At 49.2% G+C, this 26,292-nt stretch overlaps 1 protein-coding gene across 32 annotated transcripts in view; it reads right to left on the bottom strand.

The window, feature by feature from the left end:
• Positions 1 to 26,292, bottom strand: part of LOC702071 (protocadherin gamma-C4) — a 188,716-nt gene that overhangs the window by 7,373 nt on the left and 155,051 nt on the right. For 26 of the 32 annotated variants that reach the window (XM_077937216.1, XM_077937206.1, XM_077937215.1 and 23 more), the window contains 2 exons: positions 10,691 to 10,749; positions 108 to 196 (listed from right to left, as the gene is read on the bottom strand). In XM_077937216.1, coding sequence (XP_077793342.1) covers positions 108 to 196; positions 10,691 to 10,749 — 148 coding nt within the window. Of the gene's footprint in view, positions 1 to 107; positions 197 to 8,341; positions 8,505 to 10,054; positions 10,750 to 10,911; positions 11,166 to 13,871; positions 16,453 to 17,960; positions 20,528 to 26,292 lie in introns of those variants that run through there. The other 6 variants (XM_077937201.1, XM_077937233.1, XM_077937199.1 and 3 more) reach the window with 6 other exon arrangements.

The following is a 26,292-nucleotide window of genomic DNA, read 5'->3' as shown; positions in this document are numbered from 1 at the left end:
GAGAAACTACACAGGTTTGATATCCAGTCCGTGGGCATGGTGGCTGTGAGAAGCACCCCAGAACCCCAGGTCTCCGACCCTTCCATACACGCACTGGCACCACTCACCACTGGCGGAGGCCAAGATCATGGCTTGCAGCATCTCTGTGTCAAACTGGTTGTTGGGCCAGGTGCCGGTGTCATCGCCATTTTGGGAGCTGGAGAGAGAATAGGATGGTGAGCACAGACTCCCAGGCCGGCACAGCTCGTGCCCCTCCTGTCCTCTCCCTGGGCTCCCAAACCTAGTACCCTAACCCTACCCCATGCCCAAGACCTTCTTCTCTCAGCAGGTAGGAGGCACTTCTACAGTCCTTCAGAAGCCAGAATGCCACAAGTCAGTCCCCCAAACCGGCTCTTTGCTGTCTCCGATGCTTTTTTTTTTTTTTTTTTTTTTTGAGACAAGGTCTGTCATCCAGGCTGGAGTACAGTGGTGCGATCTTGGCTCATTGCAACCTCCGCCTCCTGGATTCAAGAGATTCTCCTGCCTCAGTCTCCCAAGTAGCTGGGATGACAGGCACCTGCCACTGTGCCAGGCTAATTTTTGTATTTTTAGTAGAGACAGGGTTTCACCATGTTAGCCAGGCTGGTCCGATGCATTTAACATAGTGCATTCACCCACCCACCATGACAGAGCCTGGCTTCCTGTCACAGTGAAGAAGATCAAACCCTCTCCAGAGAACTGTAAAGGTGGGAAATGGAAGAGAATGTTCCAGAGCTAGAGAAAAAGTGGGGACCTAGGAAGTACCTAGGGGGAGATGTAGGAGGCCCCAAGAGACCCTGGAGCAGGGAGAAGAAATTTCTAAAATTCAGTGGCTTCTTAAGCCCTCAGAGTAAAATCCACGGCGATATAAGAACCTGCCCCTCCTATTTTACAAGAACCCCCGCCCCCCATCCCACTCTCAAACACTCTATCATCAAACCTTTCCCAAGGTGCAGTTTCCTATCCCTCAAGTTCCCTCTTGCTGTGAATCCTGGGCAGATGGTGTTCCCTAGAATGCCAGTCCCCCAACCCTTACCATGGTGACACGAATAAAATGTATCAGAGGGAATCCACTCAGACTGGGCAGTGCCTCCACTGTACTCCCATCCCAGCGGCTGCCCCACATGGCACTAGTCACACTGCAACTGTTGTTGTGCCTGTCTGTTCCTCCACCATGCTGACTTCTGTGAGGCGGGGACTCCGCCTGCTTCCTACCGAAGCACCTAGCACAAAGCCTAGCACTTGGACCTCATTGAGACTTTTAGAAACTCCAAGTGTTGAAAAAACATGAAATGATTCATAATTTTAAAAAATACTAAACCATAAGAAGAACTCTACTTCTTAGAAAGTTCAGCTCTACTTGGATTTTTCCCATAGTGACAATTTCCATGATTTGTTTTGAATTTCCAAGGATGAAATTATTTCAATTTGCAGGGGAGTGTTGGCGGGAAGCAACCCTGGCACACACACAGTCTGCCCTTTAGGTAACTGTTTGACACCATCTGGCTTAGAGAAGTTTTTCAATATTTGTTGCCTGAATGAATGGGAAGAAGCCAGCAGAGACAGTTAAGTGACTGTAAGGTAATAAGAAGGGTTTGGCACCATGGGAAAGGCTGTAGGGTAGGCCTTGAAGGCATGAAAATGTGTGTGTGTGTGTGTGCGCGCGTGTGTGTGTGCATATTTTGTCATGGTGGGTAAGCACAACCAAGAACTGCTTTACAATTTTTCCAAGGCCTGTCCCTGCTTTTGGTTTCACCCAATCTGGGATTCCCCATCCCTAAGTAGATGAACTCAGCCTAAGAACAGACACAGGCTGCCATGTGTGACCTCTATACCATCACAACAAACATAAAGCTAGGGTTGAAGGGGAAAGCAGGAATCTCAATTCTCCTTCCCAAAAGTGGGAAGGGTTGTCATTTTGTTTTCATTGATTCAACGATTATTTCTCTTTTCTTTTCTTTTCTTTTCAACTAGAGTCTCGCTCTGTCACCCAGGCTGGAGTACGGTGGCGCGATCTCGGCTCACTGCAATCTGTGCCTGCCAGGTTCAAATGAGTCTCCTGCCTCAGCCTCTTGAGAGCTGGGACTACAGGCGCATGCACGCCACCATGCCTAGCGAATTTTTGTATTTTTAGTAGAGACGGGGTTTCACCATATTGGCCAGGCTGCTTTCGAACTCCTGACCTCGTGATCCACTCGCCTCCGCTTCCCAAAGTGCTGGAATTACAGGTGTGAGTCACTGCACCCCTCCAACAATTATTTCTTGAGGAATTACTATGTACCAGACACAGAGCTAGGTATTGGGGTTATGGCTGTGAATATGATAGAAATTGTCCATCTTTACGGTGCTCATGGTGGGCACGGAGAGGCTGATTTTAAATAATTACACAGTACAGTAATTGCAGTTGTGACACTTGCCATGGGCTGTGTCAGGGGCTACCAGAGGGTATGAAGAGAGGCAGGGGCGGGCAGACCACGAGGTCAGGAGATCGAGACCATCCTGGTCAACATGGTGAAACCCTGTCTCAACTAAAATACAAAACAAAACAAAAAAAACTAACCGGGTGTGGTGGCACACGCCTGTAATCCCAGCTACTTGAGAGGCTGAGGCAGGAGAATCACTTGAACCTAGGAGGTGGAGGTTACCACTGCACTCCAGCCTGGCAACAGAGCAAGACTCCCTCTCAAAAAAAAAAAAAAAGAGAGGCAGTGTTAGGCAGCTCAGCCAGTCCAGGCTTCCCCGAGAGGAAAAGACAGTGAATTTAAATCTGAAGAAATTATCCAGGTAATTTTCAGAATACCAGCAAATACATGTAGAAGGAATGACAGAAAATCACCACTTTGTAAAAACATACAGGCAAGGATTATCCGTGAATACTAAAATTGCATGAAGGGATGCCGCCTATCTCAAAGGCGGCATAAGTAATCTGTTCACAGATTACTTCACAGATTACTTATTAATCTATTAATCTATTTCACAGATTACTTATTAATCACAAATATTTTAAAATGTCTTTATAAAAATATATTTTTATAATGGAGAGATCTGGGACACCGTTTTCACCACGCGAACAAACTCGGCATCACTGACACTGGGACAGGCCGACGTTAGATGAGTCCCAGTGTGATGTCCCAGTGTGATGCTGCGGGAAGTATTCCTACCAAGGTGTGTAATCTGAATCTAACCATCAGAGAATAGCCAGCAAATCCAGGTTAGGGGACATTTTAAAGGACAACTGGCCTGGACTCTTTAAAAATATCCATGTCATTAAAAAAATAAAAAGACTGGGAGCTGGATCCAGATTAAAGGAGAGGAAAGACATGACGACCAAATGCAATCTATGCTCCTTGATGAAATCCTGGATTTAAAAAAAAGAAAAAAAGGATAAAAGAACACACAGAACATTTACGAAAATCTGCTGGTGGATTCTATATTATTGTATTAATGTTAAATTCCTCAACTGAATATCTGGGGTCCTTACTTCCAGCCCGACTGAGCTCTCTGTGGGCCTGGCTGAGGGTGCAGGGTCAAGGCCAGGTGGTCTCAGCCCCAGGTGAAGGGGGTTAGTGGGAATAAAGTAGGGAGAGCAGGGAAGCAGGGAGGGGTTGCAGAGAGGAGAGCATGGGGGTTGTCAGGGAGACAACGGGACCAGATGCCAGAGGTTAGGAGGATGACCTGTCATGGGGGGCAGTGGTGTTGAGGGAATAAAGCTGAGTGGAAAAGTGGGCTTGAACCATGATGGTCAGGAGTGTAAGGAGGAGTCCTGGGAAATGGTTGAAGATTGAGGGCCAAGCAGGTGGGTGGGCTGCCAACTCTGTGAAGCTGGGAAGAGATGAGCAGAGGGAGAGAGACCTCTTTTTTAACCATTTACTGAGAGCTTCCTATTCTAAGCTGACTGTGTAATATGTTTGTCTGTTTTATCCTCAGAACCACACTGCAGGTAAGTGTGATGATTATCTATATTTTTCAGCAGATGAAAACAGGGCTCAGAGAGGTTGAGAGACTATACCAGAGTCACACAGGTGGAACTGGTAGAGTTGCAACCTGAAAGCCAGCCTAATATGATTCCAGGGCCTATGATCTTATACACAACAATGTACTGGGCTTCAGCACGGAGGCCTTGGAGCCCCAGCAGCAGATATAAGGGACTCTTCCAGGATTTGGGGAATAGTGAAAAGTAAAAATGGAAGAAATGGGCTACATTTAGTCAACAATTTTCCAAGCAGTGGCCTGTGACAGGACCTAGAATTTAAGAGATGATGAATATGGTTCTTGTCCTATTGAGTTTGGGGTGTGTGTGTGTGTGTGTGTGTGTGTGTGTGTGTGTGTGTGTGTATAAGGGAATATCCCATAGACTGGGCTATAATAAAATACTCCCTACATCATGCTCAAAAAACTGAGAAATCTAGGAAGTCACCCTGACAACAGCCTGAATTTAATTGTGTTAAAATGTAAATGAGGCTGGGTGCGGTGGCTCCTGCCTGTAATCCCAACACTTTGGAAGGCTGAGGCAGGCGGATCACGAGCTCGAGATCGAGACCATCCTGGCCAACATGGTGAAACCCCGTATCTACTAAAAATACAAAAATTAGCTGGGTGTGGTGGCGTGTGCCTGTAGTCCCAGCTACTCAGGAGGCTGAGGCAGGAGAATCGCTTGAACCCGGGAGGCAGAGCTTGCAGTTAGCCCAGATGGCACCACTGCACTCCAGCCTGGAGACAGAGTGAGACTCCATCTCAAAAAAAAAAAAAAAAGTAAATGAATGTGTATGTTTTCCAATGTAGCAAAAGCCCATTAGCATTAGAAAAATAATATGTATATTCATATGAGGACTTATTCTGCAAAATAATATGTATATTCATATGAGGAGTTACTCTGCAAATGACTTGGGAAGAATTCTGAAAGACATGGGGAAATTCTTATGATACACTGCAAAGAAGAAAAAAGCTATAATTCTGACAGACAGTATGGCCTCAGTTGCTATTTTAAAAAAACTAGTAGGAAATGTACCATATGACTGGCAATAACAGTTCTTGATATGTGAATAAAGTGTCACATAAAAGTGTGACAAGTTTGTGAACAATTTATTTAGGTAAATGAGATTTTTTTAAAATGAAGCTTGTGCATGTTCTTTCATTACACAAAGAAAAGTTTAGAAAGATACATATGAAAAGGTAAGGATTCAACAAATAAACTGCAAAAATGGAAGATGGAGGGGAAGTCTTTTACATTAAAAGAGCTTAAGATACTTAAGAGACACTCAGTCAAATATAAAATGTGGACCTTATATAAGAATCATCTGGCAGGGCAAGGTGGCTCACACCTGTAATCCCAACATTTTGGGAGGCCGAGGAGGGTAGGTCACTTGAGGCCAGGAGTTCAAGACCAGCATGGCCAACATGGTGAAACACTGTTTCTACTGAAAATACAAAATATTAGCTGGATGTGGTGGTGCACACCTGTAATCCTAGCTACTCGGGAGGCTGAAGCATGAGAATTGCTTGAACCTGGGAGGCGAAGGCTGCAGTGAGCCGATTGCGCCACAGCCTGGATGAGAGAGTGAGACTCTGTCTCCAAGAAAAAAAAAAAAAAGAAAGAAAGAAAAACAAGAAAAAAAATCATCTGTTAAAGATGGTGGAGACCAAGATGAAATTACATGATGTCTGAGATTTGCTTCAAAAAAATCCAAGGAGAGGATAAGGGTAGGGATATAGGTGAAACAAGATAAGGCATTAGTTGAAGCTAGATAGTGGTCTCATACAGGTTCATGACACCATTCTTTCTACTTTTGTACATATTTGAAATGTTCCATATTAAATTGTAGTTGGTAGTGGTTCTCCCTAGATTGTAAAATGATGGGTGGTTTTCCTTTTAATTTTTTTCTATTTTTCATGTTTCTATAATGAGCATGTACTGTTTTATAAGCAGAAAAAAATTAAGTTGCTATTTGTTTGTTGAATGACTGCCCAAACTGAGAGACAGCAGGGATACTGTCTCTCAGAGGAGGAGGGATGGTAGTGTGGAGCCATCAGAGAACAGGATGGGGACCAAATGGAAACTCTTTGTGCAGAGGCTGGGGACAGCTGCAGGGCAGGGCCTAGGTTACAGCCTAAGAAGGGGGAAATGGTTTGTTGGGCTCAGAGCTTGAGACAACAGCTATTGGGATCAGATACCCAAAGGATGACCTGAGAAGGGATAGTGGTGGAGAGGAGAAGCATGTGCCAAGCAGGGACTTAAGAATGTAAGTCTTCTTCATTCTTTTCCCTTTCTCTCTTCCTTTTCTTTCTTTCTTTCTTTTTTTTTTTTTGAGATGGAGTCTCGCTCTGTCATCCAGGCTGGAGTGCAGTGGTGTGATCTCGGCTCACTGCAACCTCCGCCTCCTGGGTTCAAGCGATTCCCCTGCCTCAGCCTCCCGAGTAGCTGGGACTACAGGTGCGCACCACCACTCCTGGCTAATATTTTGTATTTTTAGTAGAGACGGGGTTTCATCATGTTGGCCAGTTTGGTCTCAAACTTCTGAGCTCAGGTGATCTGCCCACCTCAGCCTCCCAAAGTGCTGGGATTATAGGCATGAGCCACGGCGCCTGGCCAGGTCTTCTTCCTTCTGTCTAGGCAGTGTGACCCAGTGCTGACTTGAACTTGAACAAGTTTACTGAAGAATTCAACGCTAGCCCTGCTTTGAAGCTGGTGTGTCTGACCAGACCAGGCTGGAGGGCAGTGGGCAAGATGGTGGGGAGGGAGTGAGGCAGGGCATCAACAGAAGACTGGAACCAGGGTTAGACTGAATGAAAGGAACCTCTCGTCTTCATCCCCTCACTCCAAGGCCAGCAAAGAGAAAACTCCGTGCCATTCCCTTGATCCCAGGAGGCCTCACCACAGGGCTTTTGCGTAGGCTTTCCCATTTGAAATGCTTTTCCTTCTGTGTAGGCAGTGTGACCCAGAGCTGGCTTGAACTTGAACTAAGTTTACTGAAGAACTCAACACTAGCCCTGCTTTGAAGCTGGTGTGCCTGACCATCTGGAATGCTCTTCCTTCTTTTCTTCAGCTGGTTAATTTGTATTTGTCTTTCGATCTCAGCACAACTTCATTTCCAGGATGTCCTCCTGCTCCCTAAATCAAATCCCTATTATATGCCCACACCACCAGATACAATTCTACCTAGCACTATGACAGCTTCAGTCTCACATTTATTTCTGTAATTATTTGGTCAATATTTGTCTCCTTCAATGCACTGTAAACTCCTTAAGGGCAGGGGCCTCCCACATCAAAAACACTGCCTAGCTAACAGAAAGTGCTCACTGACCATTTGTTGAATGAATGAAGGAGAGAAGTTGAAGTTACTGGACTAGATCCTAGTGCTTATTTCATATTGACCACTGAATCAAAAATGTGGCCGGGGCAATGGCTCATGCCTATAATTCTAGCACTTTGGGAAGCTGAGGCAGGTGGATCAGTTGAGGTCGGGGAGTTTGAAACCAGCCTGGCCGACATGGCGAAACCCATCTCTACTAAAAATACAAAAATGAGCTGGGTGTGGTGGCGCACACCTGCTGTCCCAGCTACTTGGGAGGCTGAAGCAGGAGAATCACTTGAACCTGGCAGGCAGAAGTTGCAGTGAGCTAAGATTGCACCACTGCACTCCAGCTTGGGCAACAGAGCAAGACTCCGTTAAAAAAAAAAAAAATTGTTTGTTGCGTCCCCCACAAGTTAACTAAGGAAGCAAAGAGAGGAGAGAGAGAGAGGCTCCGCACCTTCTCCTCCATATTTCCAAGAGTTCCCACATGTATTCCAGGCCACTAAGCCTCTCATCTGATGAAAAGGGAGTTGAGGCAGAGGTAAGGTGCTCATTCCAGAGGACACATGAGAGGCAGTTGGTGGGGCTTCCAGGTTCAACAGTGAATTCTGCTTCAAAGTCAGTGTATGGCTTGGGGTGGAGGTAGGTAGAGGGAACATAAATGGCCTAGAACTTCTCATGTCACCTCCTCCTAGAAGCCTTCCCTGATCTTCCCCCTATTACACTCACATTGTTCTCTGCCTCTCAGAACTTACTATGATTTGTAGCCAGATTTTTTTTTTTTTCATGATCTCAGCTCACTGCAATCTCTGCCTCCCGGGTTCAAGCAGTCCTCCTGCCTCAGCCTCCCAAATTGCTGGGATTACAGGTGCCTGCCACCATGCCCGGCTAATTTTTGTATTTTTAGTAGAGACGGGGTTTCACCATGTTGGCTGCCAGGCTAGTCTCAAACCCCCAGCTTGTGGGGGTGATCCATCCACCTTGGCCTCCCAAAGTGCTGGGATTACAGGCGTGGGCCACAGTGCCCAGGCTTTTTTTTTTTTTTTTAAGTGTTACTTGTTGCAAATTTTCTGTCTCCACTGCTGGCCTGGAAGCCTGTGAGTTCCGGGATCACATCTACTTGTTCACTCTTTTTTTTTTTTTTTTGAGACTGAGTCTCGCTCTGTCCCCCAGGCTGGAGTGCAGTGGCACAATCTCGGCTCACTGCAAGCTCCACCTCCCAGGTTCACGCCATTCTCCTGCCTCAGCCTCCTGAGTAGCTGGGACTACAGGCACCTGCCACCACGCCCGGCTAATTTTTTGAATTTTTGTAGAGACAGGGTTTCACCGTGTTAGCTAGAATGGTCTCGATCTCCTGACCTCGTGATCCACCCGCCTTGGCCTCCCAAAGTGCTGGGATTACAGGCATGAGCCACCACGCCCGGCCTACTTGTTTACTCTTATAGCCCAATGTTTAACACAGGGCCCTGCTCATAGTAGATGCTCGATAAATATTTGTTGAATAAATGAATGAATGAATACATTAATGGCTTAATGGATAACTTATGAGAAGGTTGGCAAGGCCAGCTGGGAGAAGGACAATGGCTGGGGTCAAAGGAAGGGCAAGGGCAGCCCAAGGGCAAAAAGCCCAAGCCTTTTGATCTGCTGCTTTTTAAGGGGCTTCTAAGAAACGCTTTGCGTTCCTAAAACGGGTGACAGGACTATGCATGCCCAGGAGCTGGAATCTCTGCCATACACCAAGGGCTCCTGGGTCCTTGTGGCAACAAGGGTATGGTTGGTTGTAGGATGGGGAGAGGGGATTCTTGGAAGCTCAGCATCTGTAGCAACTTGGCAAATGTGGACAGCAAGTACTCAACCATTGAGGAGATAGGGTAAGGTGGCCCAAGCTCCTGCTTCTCTCCCTGGGCTCTGAGACTCCTCCAGGCTCCTGACTTCTAACTGGGAGGCCTGGCCCACAGCCTATCCCACTCTGCTCAGACCAACTGAAGGTCTTTCTGCTGAAGTTTCCCTCCCCTTCAGCCCGCAGGGGGTTCCTGTCTCAGCAGGAATTCATACCAGATTGAAATAAGCAGCTGGGGCTGCTTGGATGGGAGGGGGTGTGGTGGAGAGCTATGATCAAAGGCTCAGTGTGTGAGGGGAAGGGAAGGAAGAGAGCGGGGTGGTGGTGGGTGGTGGGTGGGGGGTTGTGTGTGCTGGCTTGCCCACAAGCACAAAAAAATGAGAGAAGAGACAGAGGCTCAGAGAAAAAGATGAGATAAAAGAAAAAGAGAGATAAAGAGTAACAGAGAAAGAGGCAGAAAAAGACAACAGGCACAGAGAGATATACAGAGACAGAGGCAAAGAAAGAGATGCAGTGAGCCTGAGAACAGACAGGAAAGCAGAAATAGTGACAGACAGAGAAACATAGAGGCTGGGGATAGAAGAACACAAGGCGCTAGGAAATGGTGAAAGGAGAAACAGAAAAGAGGTCCAGGAAAAGGACAGGGAGGCAGAGATAGAGAAGGAGAAAGAGACGAAGAGTCCTATGTAGTCACTCACTCCACATTAATTGAGCACTTATGCCATGGCAGGCACAGTGGGCGGCACAGATCAATGCAAGTAGACAAATGAAAGGGACTGAAGCTGAGGTGCAGCAATCAAGACCGAAGCTAAGACAGAGATGGAGAAGAGAGGGAGAGGCAGAGATTGCAAAGCGAGATAGAGACTGAGGGAAGGACCCAGAGGTAAGAGAAAGTGGCAAAGACAGAAACTCAAGAAAAAGGGGCAAAGACACAGAGACCCCACAGACAGAGAGGGCAGGACAAGTAGGGGCAGAGGACAGTGGGAGGAGCAGCCAAATGAGGGAGGCCTGCTCCATGCCCCACCCAGTCCTTCCTCAGTCCCACCTCCAGCTGTGCTGCCTCCACTCTCCCCAGGCTCCAATCAGCCTTGGCTCTGGAGGCTCTGGAGGAGGTGCTGACTGCAGACGGCCTCCTCCGGTCCAGTGTTTTTCTGCCTGAGCCCCAGGTCAGAATGGAGCCCAGCTCAACTCAGAGGAGGGAGTTAGGCAGTACATGGGCATAGAAAGCCTCGCTTTCACCCAGAGACCAGCTTAAGACCACCTTTGGTTCCACAGTGCCCTCAGGGGATAGGAAAAGGTGCCGGTCATGGGGAGGACGGAAGGAGCAAGCATGTGAATTGAGCTTCCTGAACAGTCAGGGCAGTCGCCTCTTCCTTCTGGGGTCTGTGTGCCAGCCCCCCACACACCAAGACCTCCCTGGGATCTCAAACTGAGGGAGAAGCCAGTTGTAGCAAATGCTGAGCCCTCCCCCATCTCCTCCCATATCATCCCTGAGAAAATGCCGCAGAGAAGAGGGTGGGCTGGAGAATCAGTCACCTACCCGCTGGTGCCGGGTCTCTGGGCCTGAGAGAAACGCCAGTCCGTGTTGGGCGGGGCTTGCTGTGGAGAAAACAGAGGGAGAGGGGCTGAGTATTTGTGAGAAATTAGAATGTCACCCGAGCCCCTAGGGATGGGCCAGGAGAGAAGGAGGGGAGCGGGCACAGAGAAGAAAACGGGCTAAGAGGGGGCAGGGGTGGACTCATCTCCAAAGACAAAATACACCTCAGGTCTCAGAGGTCTGAGGTACCAGAAACCAAGAGATAAATCACATTTCATCTGATCACAGTGAGCAAGCTCAGACTCCTTTCCTAAAGAAATGGCCCCTTCCTCCCTGCCCCTAGAGTCAGAACTCCTGAGCCAAAATTCAAGGACTGAAGGCATCTTCTGTGGAACTGGGGGAAGAGGTGCAGAGAAATCCCCCTAAAGTGGCAGAGGAGGCTTTTCAATGATAATTCCACCAGCCCTAGAATGAGTTTATTCAACTCCTCAGCTGCGAACAAAGCATCCTCTGCAGCAAGATGGCTGCTGCTCCTGGTAACCCTTTTGGTGCCAGGTTGTGCAGTGACACATTCACAGGGACACCTTCTCCGGGTCCTTGGCTCGCAAGGATCTCTTCCCACAGCTAAAGACATTATTAATTTGGGAGTCATGCCAGATTGGGCATTTGCATAGCATCCAAGTCCCGGGACACTTCTCACCCCTGGAACTCTGTGCCAGACAATGGTCTGTGACTAAGGGGAAGAGAACAAGGCTGCTCTGTCTGAGACGGAGAAAAATGGAAGGGATGCAGGGGGGAGGGATCCAGTTCCCATAACCTCCAAGCAGGGCCAACTAAGTCTCCAGGGCTCCCAAGGGGCTGCTTTGTAGCCATCTCTCACATAGCTGAAGGTGTGGGGCTCTGGCCAGCCACTTCATTCCTCAGTCCCTTCTGGTCTTTCCAGGGGATGTGTTATCCCATCACACAATCTCATGGAGCACTCCTAGAGCCATCTCCTCACTGGTTCTGGGGTGGGCTGGTAATTAATACTCATACTTGCTCCCAGAAGTGCAGAGTGTGAGTATCTCAGATTACTCCAGGGAGAAGGAAGCTCCAGAACTGCCAGCGGCTCACTCTAAGGCCCACAGGTAGCAGTGATATGAGCAGAACCCAGAAACCTAGCATTCCAGGTACATCGGGAGTCACCAGCACCATTCTAGGGCTGCCATGGAGAAGGGCACAAGGATAGCCAGCCCTCAGCCACTGTATTCTTAGACACAGCAGAATCTACATGGAAATGCAATAATTGTGGTAGGAGGAAAGGGAGCTAGGGGAAACTCAACCTACGTAAGGATAACTGGCCAAGTTTGCGCTGTGGGAACTGCTCAGAAATAAGGAGCCGCAGAAGACTTTCCCCACAGGTAAGGTCCTAAAAGGTAGGAACCCCACCCTTGCCCCATCCCAGCAGAAGCAAAATCCCAGCAGAGCCAACTCCCCTATCCTGTCCTCAAGCTTTTAAAGTTCCAAGTGCCAAGAAATTAAAAACACAAATTCTGGCGTTAGATAGGGGTTAGAATCTCTCTTACTTGCTCTGTGAACTTGAGCAAGTCAGTTGACCTTTTTGAAGCTGTTATAAGAGAGGCATGTTAGTACCTAGCCAACAGCAATGGTGGGAAGAGCGAATGAGATGAGATGCTCAAAAGAGTTATATAGTAAGTTTCTCTCAATCAGTTATCAAAATCACCTGGGGGTGTTTCAAACTACAGTTCTGATTCCCTAGGGGCAGAGTTAGGCATAGACATATTTTGAATAAAAGCTCCTAGAGTTGGGGAAGCTTGTGTTTTTTACTACTGTAGTTTCCTCACACATAAGGGCACCCTGGCATCCGGCAGAGCCTACAGCTTTACATCTGCCAGAGGAGAGAGGACTTGTTACAGTCTCAGATAGCTTGGTCACCTCCAAATCTCTGACCCTAGATCTCTGGGCACATTGTGATCACGACGGCGCCAAAAGCCTGTATCTCTGGGCGTTGAGAGCCAGGGCGCTCCAGGCTTCCACTTCCTGCGGGAGGAAGGGGCCGCTCTTGCCACTGGAGTCCCAGGCCTGCTGTCCTATAGAGGCGCACTCACTCGCCCAAGGCCGAGCCCTGCGCCTCGGGCCACTGGGCAGCTCTGCCTGTCCGCCCGCTGGAGGCTTCTGGGTTGAGAGGTCGCCACCCTTGAGACGGAGCCCCGGGACCATCCGGATCTCTGGCCCAAGGGTCGTAGAGTCCCGCCCGCCTGACACTTTGAGCGCGGAGTCGCTCCAGCACTCCTGGCCCCGCGCCTAGCTCAGGCCGCCCCTAGACGACCCAGCCCAGCCCGGGGCCCAGGTGGGAGAGGTGAGAGGAGGCTCCGGAGTCCTCGCCTGGTCCTGGGCGGCCGCGTTCTGCGACCCTCACTAAGGCGCGCACAATCTGCTACGAGTACCCCTGAGCCAGGCGGAGGGAACGGTCTCAGAGGGAGAACTGCGAGTGGGCCGGGACAGGCCTGTGAACCTGGCCGCGAGCGAGTGGCAGTGAAAGCTGGTATTCGTGTAAGCGCAAGTGCGAGGGGTGTGTGCGTGCGTCCGCGCATGTGTTGGCGGGGCGTGGCGAGCCGGTGCACCGTGCGTGGGCCGTGGGGGTGGCCTGCAGGGAGGATACGCATGAGCCCCGCGCGCACACCTAAGTCCTGCAGACAGATGCGGTTGGGTGATGCGGGAATAGGGAGGGTAACAGCGAAGTCACAGATGCTGGGGGTTGGGGAGAAATCGAAGAGGAAACCTCAAGACCGGCGAAGCGTGCGGGAGCCGGCGCCTAGGAGGCTGGCTGCATGGGTGGATCTGTGACTGCCTCCTCCCGGGACCCCCGACACCCGCGGAAATCGCCCGAAATTCACCGGAAGCTCGACGGGGGCCCCAGCCTTTTCTGAGTGTGGGGTGGGGGTCGGTCCCACCTCCCCTTGATCACAGTCGCCACCACCCCCGGTGCTCGGAGCCCCATCCCTTAATCGGCCACTCCTCTGGTTCCGCGCAAACGGTCCAATGATCCCGAGAATCGGGTGGAGCGCAGCCAGCGGCCGAGCCGCCCGGAGAGGAGTGGATGCCAGTTCAGTCCCTTATGAGGACGGGCGGCTTCTCTAGTGCCGCCCCCAGGGGTCGCCCGGGGCGGCGCCGAGCCCCTCACCTGGCTCCGCTCCCGCAGTGTATTAGAGCGGGACCGGATGGCGTCAGGCTCCAGCGCCAGAGCTGTGGGCTGCTGAACGCTGAGGGGTCTTAGAAAAGTGAAGTCACTGCCGTCCGAGGCCGGTGAAAAGCACGTCCTGTAGCAGTGGCTCTGCGAGTCTGTGGGCCGCAGCGTCACCTCCATGTACTTGAGCGTGCCGTCCGAGCTCACTTGCAGGTTGGGGCTGGACTGCTTATAGAAGTCCCGGGAGGGTAAGTCCTGGCGCCTGCAGCACTGCCCTCCACCCCCGTCCCTGTCTGCGTTCCCCTGAAGGCACTTAGCTGACAGAAAGGTGAAGGTGACTAGGGATAAGAGACTGACGGTCGCTAGAGCCACAATGAGGTAAAGCGTAAGGTCTGAACGCTCAGGAGGGTGTTTGAGAAAGTCACTGGATTTGGGCATTTCCTCAGGGTCCTCATCCTCCAGAACCAGCAGCACTGTGGCTGTGGAGGAGAGTGAAGGGTCACCATTGTCCCTCACCAGGACCACCACCTGCTGGGTGTCAGAGTCATCCTCCAGTAAGGCCCGGGCTGTGCGCACCTCACCAGTGTGTGTAGACACGAGGAAGAGTCCTGGGGCTGTGGACTGTGGCAACAGTGAGTAGGAGAGCCACGCATTGTGGCCTGCATCAGCATCCACGGCTGTCACCTTGGTGACCAAGGAGCCAGGAGGAGCAGAGCGAGGGAGACGCTGGGGGGCTGAGTGTTCCCAGCCTGGCCGTGGGTGCAGCACAGCTGGGGCATTATCATTCTCATCCAGGACAAACACATGCAGAGATGTGTTGGCATGCAATGGGGGAGAGCCGGAGTCTCGAACCCCCACCACAATCTGCAGCATCTGTAGCAATTCATAGTCAAAGGTACGCTGGGCAAACACCCGTCCATCCTCTGGGTTGACATACACGAAAGAGGAGGCTGGGGCTCCCTGAATCTGATTTCCTACAATGGAGTAGGTGAGGCGGGCATTATCCCCAGTGTCTGGATCTGAGGCAGCCACAGTGCAGAGAAGGGAGCCTGGAGGCCGGTTTTCTAGGATGTAAGCAGTGTAAAGCTGCTGGTTGAAGTGGGGTGCATTGTCATTAACATCTGAAATGTTGAGCCTGATGGTGAGATGTTTGTGCAGGGGAGGTGAACCAGCATCGCTGGCCAGCAGCTCGATGGTATAGTGGGATGTGGCCTCCCGGTCCAAAGGCTGGCTGGTTAGCAGCGAGTAGTGGTTCTCAGAAGGCTTAATCTGAAATGGCAGGTCCGGAGAGATATCAAGGCTCACTTCACCATTTCTACCTGAGTCTCGGTCTCGCACATTAAACAACCCCACTACTGTGCCTACTGGTGTGCTCTCTAGGACAGGGTTGGCCAAAGAGGCCAATAGCACTTCTGGAGCATTGTCATTGACATCCCCCACATCCACTTGAATCACACAGTGGCCCTCCATGGCAGGCTGTCCCTGGTCACGGGCTCTTGCATGAATTTCATAGAAACTTGACTCCTCAAAGTCTATGGGACCCAATACATGGATTGCCCCACTGCTAGGATCTAGGCCAAAGAGGTTCCTCACTGCCTCAGATGTGTGGTCTCCAAAAGAATAGTCTAGTTGGCCATTGGTGCCCTCGTCTGGATCAGTGGCATTGAGGCGGAGCAACAGAGTACCAATGGGTGCATTCTCTGGGATTCCCACACGTAGAACTGAGGATTGGAAGGTTGGAGCGTTATCATTGATGTCCAGCACGATGACAGAGATAAGGGTGGTCCCTGAGCGGGCTGGGGTCCCCCCATCCACAGCAGTAAGCACCAGCTGATGTCTTGTCTGGGCTTCACGATCCAGCTGCTGCTCTAGCACCAGCTCTGGGAATGGTTTCCCATCTTTTAGGGTCTTCACATTCAGAGAGAAGTGGCTATTGGGGCTTAGAGTGTAAAAGCTCACGGTATTGGTGCCCACATCCGGATCCTGGGCACTGTCCAGTGGGAATCGTGCCCCAGGTGCTGCTGATTCTGAGATGCGCATCTCTCGCTCATGGGTAGCAAAGCTAGGAGAGTTGTCATTGAGATCCAGGATCTCTACCTCTACGCGGATTAGCTCCAGGGGGTGTTCAGTCACCACCTGCACTGGCAGCAGGCAGCTGGTGCTGGCTCCACATAGGCTTTCTCGGTCAATCTTCTGATTCACTGCCAGGGCACCACTCATCAAGCTCAGGGAAAAATAGCGCCCATTCTCCTCAGAGCCCAACTGCAGCCGCCGGCTCAACAGATCTGTCATCTTTAAGCCCAGATCCTGAGCAACATTCCCCACCAGCGTCCCCGGCTCAGACTCCTCCACCACTGAGTAACGAAGCTGCCCAGACACCCAGCCCCAGCAGCACAAGGACAACATGCACAGCACTTGCCATTTCCCAGCGAGCTGTGGGGGTGTCTTGTGCCCCATGACCCAGAAGTCCCTTCGTGGAGAGTAAGTCTGTGCTGTCCTGTCTCCAAGGTAGACCCAGGGCTTGGAATGCAGCAGCTGAAGTCTCTTATGTCTCCTTCTAGCCTCTTAATAACTGCTCGGAGCTTTGCCTGCCTGCAGCAGTTCTTCTTAGTCACCGGGTGGCGGGGGTGGGCGGTGGGGAGGGGAGCTGAATTTGAGTGAAGCTGGGGAGCTGGAGGAGGAGAGGCGGGCTGGAAGAGCAGATCTCCCACCTCAACTCTGAGTCTGATTGGCCAAAAAGTCTATGTGTTCTCAACCAATTATGAAGTCTCCTCAAGCCTGGAAACCTTGGGAACACACGCTGCAAATCTGTGTCACAGAAGCTTCCTACCTCCCCACTCATTTCGTGCTGCAGGTTGATTCAGCCCCCTTGGCAGCAAAGTTTGACAGCTCAGATGGTGCTCAACAGGGAAGACAAAGTGATACAAAACTCCTCAGCGTTCTGTCCCAGCAACTTCCTGCATGACTTCAGAAGCTTCCACCACTTTGCTTGAACCAGCAAAATCTTGTCCTTCTGGGAGAGGCAAAGCCCATGTATTCTCCCTCCCTCCCCCATCCTGCTGAATGCTGCTAAGGTGAGAGAAAAGATTAGTAAGAACCTTGTAAAGTCTTGCCCTGACTCTCCAGCAATGCTTTGAGGAAATCTCAATGTCAGCTGACATGGGACTTAGCTTTTCTGACACCCCAGACCCCAAATGTGGAATGAGTGTTACAGTTTTTGGGTAGGGGAACATTTCTGGGGCTGAATCAGGTCACCCAGGACAGTGGTCAGAGGCCAAGCATGGACGGCCTCTAGGTTTCATGGTTTCACCAAATTCAGGAGAACCCAACTTAAAGATACACAGGGTGGCTGTTTCTATGAATCAGCCAACTGTAAATCAGTTTTCTGTCATAAGTGATTTCACTTACTGCTTTTTTCCAAAGGTGATGACCAGCCCGCCCCAACCTTCCAATTTACTGCATCTAGTTCAAATCCCCAGTAGGGACTTTATCCGAGTCCTAAGATCCAGACCAAAAGATCTGTGCTACCAACCACTCTGATGTGTGCCTCTCTATTCCTTTAGTTCTCTCCTCTTTCTGCTGCATGCTATGTTTCAGATAGAGAGGTCCCTTCACAGTGTACTGGATACTGTGAGACAAAGATTTTATTTCCCCTCAATCCCTTGGGAAATGGTAACCTAGAGTTAAGGTACTTCAGAATCTGATCCCCTCTTTCAGGAAGAGTAGAGAAAACAGCCACCTTTGTCCAAGTGACTGCCTGGTGCACTGTACCCTGTGCACTGTAGCCTTCTGTGCTCCCACATTCCATCAGCATGCTTCCACAACAGCCTGGCTCTTGATCACCAATTACTTTCATTTCTGACTCAGATATAGGCATGACCCACCCCCAGTGCTAAATTGTGACAACTCTAGTTAATTCATAAAACAGTTACAAAGCACAGCGTCTACCACATAGTTACCTCTCACAAAAATGGTGACATCACTATGGGCTCTTACTGAGAGGCCAGTACTCTTTAGGACATGGCCTAGCCACATGCCTGGATCAGAATAACTCTCAAGCATTGGTTGAGCCTGCAAAGGTCTCACCTCTAGCCCATAGAGAAGATCAGAGGGTGGGCAGCTTGGGCGAACAGGTTCCCCTGCCATAGGTGCACTGGGTGACTTCACCATCATGAAGCTATCACTCCGAGTGGGTGCAGAAGCCAAGGGTGTACAGCCGTGAGAGTGGCCTCCCACATCAACAAACTTGATAGGGTCATCTGACCCTAGCTGGATTCGGAGGATCCCATTGGAAGGGGGAAGCCCCTCCCTCCTTCGAGATCTGGTGAGACAAGCACAGGTGCCCGCAGGAAAGCAGGTCACTCCGCAGGCTGCCCCACGAAGGCACTTAGAGAGTAGTGCCACGAATGAGCCAAAGGAGACAAAGCAAATCGCCACTAGGGACACAGCCAAGTAGAGAGTTAGACGAGATTCTCCTTCCCTTGGAGCTGAAGATTCTCGAAGATCTGGGACAACTGGATGTGTGTCTTCCTCTAAGGACACTAAGAGAGTAACAGAGGTAGAGAGTGGTGGACTACCACTATCCTTTACCACAATGACCAGCTTCTGTGGTGGGAGGTCAGCTGGGATGGGAACAGCCGTCCGCACCTCCCCAGCATATCGAGAGACTGCAAACAGGCTGGGGTCTGGGGCCTCCAGGAGCTGATAGGAAACCCAAGCATTGTAACCTGAATCCAGGTCCACAGCAGTCACCTTTGTGATTAGGTGGCCAGCACCAACTGATGGAGGCAGTGCTTGGGGACATAAGGAACCAGGCCGGGCCCGAGGACGGAGCACAGCTGGGGCATTGTCATTGAGGTCCAGCACAAATAGACGAACTGTCACAGTGCTGCTAAGGGGTGGATTGCCCCGATCCCGGGCCTGCACCTCAAACTGCAGTGTCTGGGTTTGCTCATAGTCAAAGGATCGAGTAGCATGAACAGCTCCTGTCTGGGGGTTCAGAGAGATGAAGGAGGAAGCTGACACATCTCGATTCCTGGGCTCCAGGAGCGAGTAGGAGATAAGCGCATTCAAGCCAGAGTCTGGGTCAGAGGCTGCAAGGGAGCAAAGCAGGTCCCCTGGGCGATTGTTCTCAGGAACAAACACCTCATGTGACCTCTGAAAGAAAGAGGGTGGATTATCATTCACATCTGAAATATTGAGAAAAATAGTTCTGTGGGTACTGAGAGGAGGGTTCCCAGCATCAGAAGCAGTGACCATGATGTCATAGCTAGATTTGGCCTCTCTATCTAAGGGTCCAGCAGTCACCAGGGAGAACTGGTTCCTGAAGGCAGACTTGAGGGCAAATGGCAAGTGGTCAGGAATGCGGAGGCTCACATCTCCATTTGACCCTGAGTCTGGATCCTGCACACTGATAAGTGCCACCACAGTGCCAGGTTCTGCACTCTCAGGGAGGGTTCCAAGCTCTGAGGTCACTGTGATGTAAGGGGCATTGTCATTTACATCCAGCAGATCCACTCGAAGGCTGCAATGTTGCTCCATGGCTGGAGAACCCCCATCGCGAGCCCGCACATCAAATTCATAGTAATTCTCACTCTCAAAGTCTAGGGGCCCCAAAAGAGTAAGCTTTCCAGTAGTGGGGTGCAGGCTAAAGAGGTTTCTTACACGATCAGGGGTATGACCACTGAAATAAAAGGTGACGTTACCACTGGGACCCAGGTCCGGGTCGGAGGCATTGAGCTGGATGAGCACCATGCCCGCTGGTGCGCTCTCCAACACACTAATCCTGTAGCTGGATTGCTGGAAGGCTGGGGCGTTGTCGTTTACGTCCAACACGGATACCCGGAGCTCTGCGGTGCCAGATCTCGGCGGGTTCCCTCCATCTACAGCAGTCAGCACCAGGCGGTAGTCCGATTGCTTCTCTCGATCCAAAGGCTTCTCCAGGAGCAGCTCTGGGACCAGGCTGCCGTCGCTGCGCTTCTTCACATCCAGCGCAAAGTGTTCATTGGAGCTCAGCCTATAGCTGCTAATCGAATTGCTCCCCACATCTGCATCCTGAGCCTTTTCCAACGGGAAACGCTGTCCTGGAGGAGCTGCCTCCCCAATTTCCAAGTCCAGCTGCTGCCGCGGAAAACGGGGGGCGTGATCATTCACATCTACGATCTCTACCTCTGCTCGGTACATTTCCAAAGGACCTTCGGTGACAAACTCCAGGGGCACGATGCAGCTGGCACTGAGCCCACACAGTGCCTCTCGGTCGATTGGGTTTTTGATGAGCAGGGCTCCGCTGTCCAAATCCACACGGAAGTGTCTTTGGTTCACCTCTCCAGCGACCTGCAGCCTGCGAGCTGACAGACTGTCCGTATCCAGCAGGAAATCTTGGGCGACATTCCCTACAAAAGTCCCTTCCTGTGACTCCTCTGGGACCGGGTAGCGGATCTGCCCACAAACGTAACCCAGGTGGTAAAAGAGGAACAAAAGGGTAGCCCACCGCCAGATTTCTGTCCAGCTTCTCACCTTGCGGAGCATTGCTGCCGCCCGCTAATTCTCTACTTGCTCTTGAGACGCGGATGAAGCCGACCCGCCCCAAACAGCCACAGCAGCTGGAGACACCTATCTCGCTTTCCCCGCGCCAGCTCTGGCGCGGCTCGGCCGGCGCCGCAAGGGTTACGCGCCGTTTTTGCTGGTGGCGGGGTAGATTTGTCTGCCTTTCACCACCCGATTGGCAGACAGCGGCTCCCGGGCTCAGCCAATAGGCTGAACAGAGAACGTCCCAACAGCAGCAGGGTTAATGCGTCGCAGCATTGAAGGGGAAAAAGCCCACCCTATCCTCCTCGCTCCCCCACCCCCCAAAAAACCCAGCCTATCTTTTCGCCTTCCTCCCGCTCAACGGCATGTTTTTCCACGGGTTGTTACCTCTGTGGGGAGGCAGACAACATATATGGTTTTTCTTTTTTTCCTAACACATCAACTGACCCCGCCCCTTTTCGGCGGGGAAAACAGCCACAGCCTGAGCCCTAGCAACCTGCGGCCCAGTGAGAGGGAGAGTAGCCATTGGAGAGTGGTCACTTTGTTCAAGCCAGTGTTGTCATCAACCAGTATTCTAAATGAGTAGCTTCCGTCTCAGTCTGATTGTATTAGAGCAACTGCTAATTAGAACCACTGCCATATACTCAAAACTCTGCCCTTCTGCAGAATATTCAGAAACAGATCCATCTCTTTGCAGAAAAGGCTTACACATTAATGTAGCCAATTAAATTTATGCAGTACACGTTTTCATTGTAACAGGAGGCACAGCTGAAACCAAACCTCTCTTATTCAGACATTTGCTAGTGATACACTAGATACACTAAATTACCATTCATTGATTTCAAGGACAGTATGGAAGCTGGGTGGAGGAAGCCAGGAGAGGGAGATGTTTCAAAACAGTAAAGAATCAATGTGTCTGGGAGGTGCTAAGGACCAGATCTCTTTACCTGGCAGAATGTTAATGTTCACAGATTTAATAGCTTCCTTGAATGATTGACATCAGCTACCAACAGCATTGTGCCTACAAATTCCCTTTATTTGACACCAAGGTATTCTGGATATGTTGTTAATTACCAACAAAGACCATTTCAAAAGAGCAAGCTTTCCACTTAGCCCCAGACCTCTTGGAACTGGAGACTTGATCTCACCCCACCCCCACCCTCATCCAGACCTCCCAGCAACCTAGCTACTCCCTTGCACAAGCACAGAAACAGCACACTTCACACTGTAGGTACGTGCAACCTGCAATCTGAGTGGGAAACACACCAGAGCACAGAGAAAGAGAAAAATCCATCCGATCTGGACATGAAATTTCTTAATTCAATGAAGTCCTTACCTAGGTTACACTGGCTGCCAAAAAAAGCAGCAACAACTGGAGTTCTTATCCTTCCCCAATATTTTTCCAAGCCTCAATCTTCAGGAATATCCTTTTGACTATGATGGGAACCAATATTCTGGTGTCAAAGAGAGGAATCTGGCTTTCTGTGTTCTTTTACACACACACACACACACACACACACACACACACACACACACACACCCCTTTATACTTTCTCCCATGGGAATGATGGAGGTATAAACCAGCCTGATCTATTAGGTGTATATGTCAGAATTCACTGTCTCTGTGAATGGCACTGTCATCCACCCAGCTGCCTTAGTCAGAATCTAGGGGGATCAACCTTGACTCATCCCTGTCCCTCACTTCCTATATCATGTCAATCAACAAGTCCTGATGATTTTACTGTAGTCATCTCCCTCCATCTGTACTGCCACTGTGCTGGTTCAAGCATTTATCAATCTCTTCAAATATTGCAATAGCTTTCAAACTGATCTCTTTGCCTCCAGTCCCAATGTCCCCAGTCCCTTCACTTATGACTGACAGAATAATCTTTCTAAAACAAACAAACAAACAAAAAACTCATGATATCATAGGTACATCAGTTCAAAATTCTTCAATGACTCTCATCTATATGAAATAAAATAAAAACTCCTTGGCATGGCCTAAAGGTAACTCAGGATCTAACTCCTGCCTACTTGCTTCACCTCATCTCCTACAAAGGCTGTCTGTTTTACACACACTTTTTTTTTCTTTTGAGATGGAGTCTCTCTCTGTCGCCCAGGCTGGAGTGCAGTAGCCTGATACTACCTCACTGCAACCTCCGCCTCCCGGGTTCAAGCAATTCTCCTGCCTCAGCCTCCCAAGTAGCTGGAATTACAGACACTGGCAACCACACCTGGCTATAATTTTTTGTATTTTTAATAGAGATGGGGTTTCACCATGTTGGCCAGGCTGGTTTCGAACTCCTGACCTCAAGTGATCTGCTCACTTTGGCCTCCCAAAGTGCTAGGATTATAGGCATGAGCCACCGTACCCGGCCACACACACAGTTTAAAGTTCAGCGATAATGAAATACCATAATCATTCTGCATGGAATTTCTTGCAATGGCCCCTCCCTGCCCTGTCCCTTCCCCTCTACTATCTGACAAACTACTACTCAACCTTTAGTTCATAGCTCAAGCATCACCACCTCTATCATTTCTTCCTGGTTTCCCCAGGCTGATTTAGGTGTTTCTTCCCATTTTGTCCCACTGCATCTTATATTATGCAGATCTCCATTTTTTTTTTTCCTTTTTTCTTGTCTGTCTCATATTGTACTCTGGGAACCAGAATGATATCTTTTTTTTTTTTTTTTTTTTTTTTTGAGACGGAGTCTTGCTCTGTCGCCCAGGCTGGAGTGCAGTGGCCGGATCTCAGCTCACTGCAAGCTCCGCCTCCCGGGTCTACGCCATTCTCCTGCCTCAGCCTCCGGAGTAGCTGGGACTACAGGCGCCCGCCACCTCGCCCGGCTAGTTTTTTGTATTTTTTTGGTAGAGACGGGGTTTCACCGTGTTAGCCAGACTGGTCTCGATCTCCTGACCTCGTGATCCGCCCGTCTTGGCCTCCCAAAGTGCTGGGATTACAGGCTTGAGCCACCGCGCCTGGCCCAGACTGATATCTTTTAATTGTTTACAGTATCTGGCACATAGGGATGCTAATAAATGGTGAATATCAGTATTATCATTTTTAGTTCAAAAAATAGTTATTGCTCTGTACAGGGACTTTATATGCATTACTTTTCACTCTCACAACAAGTTTGCAAAGTAGATATTCTCTTTATTTTATAGATGAGGAAACTGGAGTTTAAAGAGATTAAAAGACTTATCTAAAGCTAAACAACTAATATGTACAGTACTATACTTATATTGGCAATTTCACACCAAAACAAGTACCCAATCTGTTTTACTAGAACTAGAGCATCATAAAGCCTTAATCTTACATATCTTTGACTTGACCTTTTTATGCCAGCCATATGATTCTCCCATCTCTAGATTTTTTTTTTTTTTTTTTTTTGAGATGGAATGAGTTTTGCTCTTGTTGCCCAGGCTGGAATGCAACAGCATGACCTTGGCTCACTGCAACCTCTGCCTCCCGAGTTAAAACGATTCTCCTGCTTCAGCCTCCTAAGTAGCTGGGATTACAGGCACCTGCTACCACACCTGGCTGATTTTTTTTTTTTGAGACGGAGTTTCGTTCTTTCACCCAGGCTGGAGTGCAGCGGCATGATCTCGGCCCACTGCAACCTCCACCATCAAGCGATTCTCCTGCCTCAGCCACCACACCCAGTGAATTTTTGTGTTTTTAGTAGAGATGGAGTTTCACCATGTTGGCCAGGCTGGTCTCGAACTCCTGACCTCGTGATCTGCCCGCCTCCGCCTCCCAAAGTGCTGGGATTTCAGGTGTGAGCCACAAGGCCCGGCCTGATTTTTGTATTATTAGTAGGGATGGGGTTTCACCATGTTGGCCAGGCTGGTCTTGAACTCCTGACCTCAGGTGATCCACTGACCTCGGCCTCCCTGAGTACTGGGAGCCATTACAGGCGTGAGCCACTGAGCCCAGCCTCATCTCTAGATTTTTATTGAGATATAATTCACATACCATACAAATCACATATTTAAAGTGTACAATCCGATGGTTTTCAGTGTATTTACATATACTAAACTGATGCAGTCATCACCGCAATCTAATTATACAACAACTTTGTCACATCCCTCCAAATACAATCCCAATACCTATTGAACAGCTGTAGATGTTTAAAGAATAGTTGCCCAGGTGCTAGTGGTTTAGGAAGGTTTTTCCCTTAGATGACTGAAATACCATTTTATGTCTTCCTACAGTGATCTTTTAGAGCTATTCTATGTAATACTTTAAGGCTAGGAGACCTTACTATATTTTTTAAAAAATTGGGCCTAGCCCAATAAAGCTGGATCCTGGTTCTGAGAATACCAGAATAACACTTTGCTTCACATATATGCTAAACGATGGATTGGCAGGTTCTAGAGTACTGTTTTTCTTTTTTCTTTCTTTCTTTCTTTCTTTTTTTTTTTTTTTTTTTTCTCTGATGGAGTCTCACTCTGTCGCCCAGGCTGGAGTACAGTTGTGTGATCAGGGCTCACTGAAACTTCCGCGTCCTGGGTTCACTGATTCTCCCTCACTGATGCTCCCGCCTCAGCCTCCAGAGTAGCTGGGACTACAGGTGTGTGCCACCACACCCAGCTAATTTTTGCATTTTTAGTAGAGATGGGGTTTCACCATATTGGCCAGGCTGGTTTCAAACTCCTGATCTCATGATCCACCCACCTCAGCCTCCCAAAGTAGTGGTTTTCAAATTTGTCTGCACATTAGGATCAAGTGGGGACCTTCAAAAAATGATGTCTATGTCCCACCCCCAGAGATTGTGCTTTAATTGGTTGGGGTGTGGCCTGGGTTTCAGAATTTTTAAAAGGTCTCTAGGTGATTTTAATGTGCAACAAATTTGAGGACATTGTTCTAGGGAAAATGCCAGTTGTTTTCCAGGCTGACCAGAAGAGTGGCAGCTATTTCTTGCTGGTTTTCATGCTTTCTTAGCCTTTTCTTATGTGCTTCTATTTTGTCATTTTTGGTTGTTCTCATATGTGTATTTCCAAGGTGTGTTTAAGATTTTAGGTGGGTGAAGAACTAATGAAAATAATAATAGTAATAGCTGATAATTTTTTTTTGAGACAGGGTCTCACTCTGTTGCCATGGTTGAAGTGTAGTGGTGCAATCACAGCTAACTGTAGCTTCTATCTCCCAGGCTCAAGCAATTCTCCCACTTAAGCCTCCCAAGTAGCTGGTACCAAAGGTGCATGCCAACATGCCCAGCTAATGAAAACAATTTTTTTTTTTTTTTTTGTAGAAACAGGATCTCACTATATTGCTCAGGCTGGTCTTGAACTGCTGGCCTCAAGCAACCCTCCCGCCTCAGTCTCCCAAAATGCTAGGAGCTGGCTAATAATTTTTTAACAGTTATGATATGCCAGGCACTATGCTAAACACTTTGCATACATTATATCATGCATGAATCTTATAAAACACTTATTATTCCCTTTTGCATATGATGAAGAGGCTTAGAAAGGAGATTGAGTAACTTGGCCACAGACTCATAGTTGGTAAGTGGTAGAACCTCATTTGTCTAACTGCCAAATCCAAGAGTTGATAGCAATGATGCACTGAGTAACAAAATAACAGTGGTTCTCCTACAGTTGCGAGTATGTATAGTGTTCTCTCCAGGGCAAAGGCCTTGCAGTCACCTTGCATGGATACCCATGCCTTGGATAGTATCCTTGCATACCACCCTGAATTAATGAATGCTTTACCTTTCTAAGGATATGAATTTATCTACCTTTCACATTGTGCATATACTTAAAAAAAATAAGGCTGGAAGGACAGGGACTAACACTGGAGGCACCAAAAAGACTCTCCTTTTGTAGTTTCTGGGATTTTTGTTGTTGTTGTTATTGTTAAAGAGACAGGGTTTCCCTATATTGCCTA

This window comes from Macaca mulatta, chromosome 6 (assembly GCF_049350105.2).
Source record: "Macaca mulatta isolate MMU2019108-1 chromosome 6, T2T-MMU8v2.0, whole genome shotgun sequence".
In the NCBI taxonomy this organism is placed as follows: domain Eukaryota; kingdom Metazoa; phylum Chordata; class Mammalia; order Primates; family Cercopithecidae; genus Macaca; species Macaca mulatta.
This window is presented reverse-complemented; position numbering and strand designations above follow the sequence as displayed.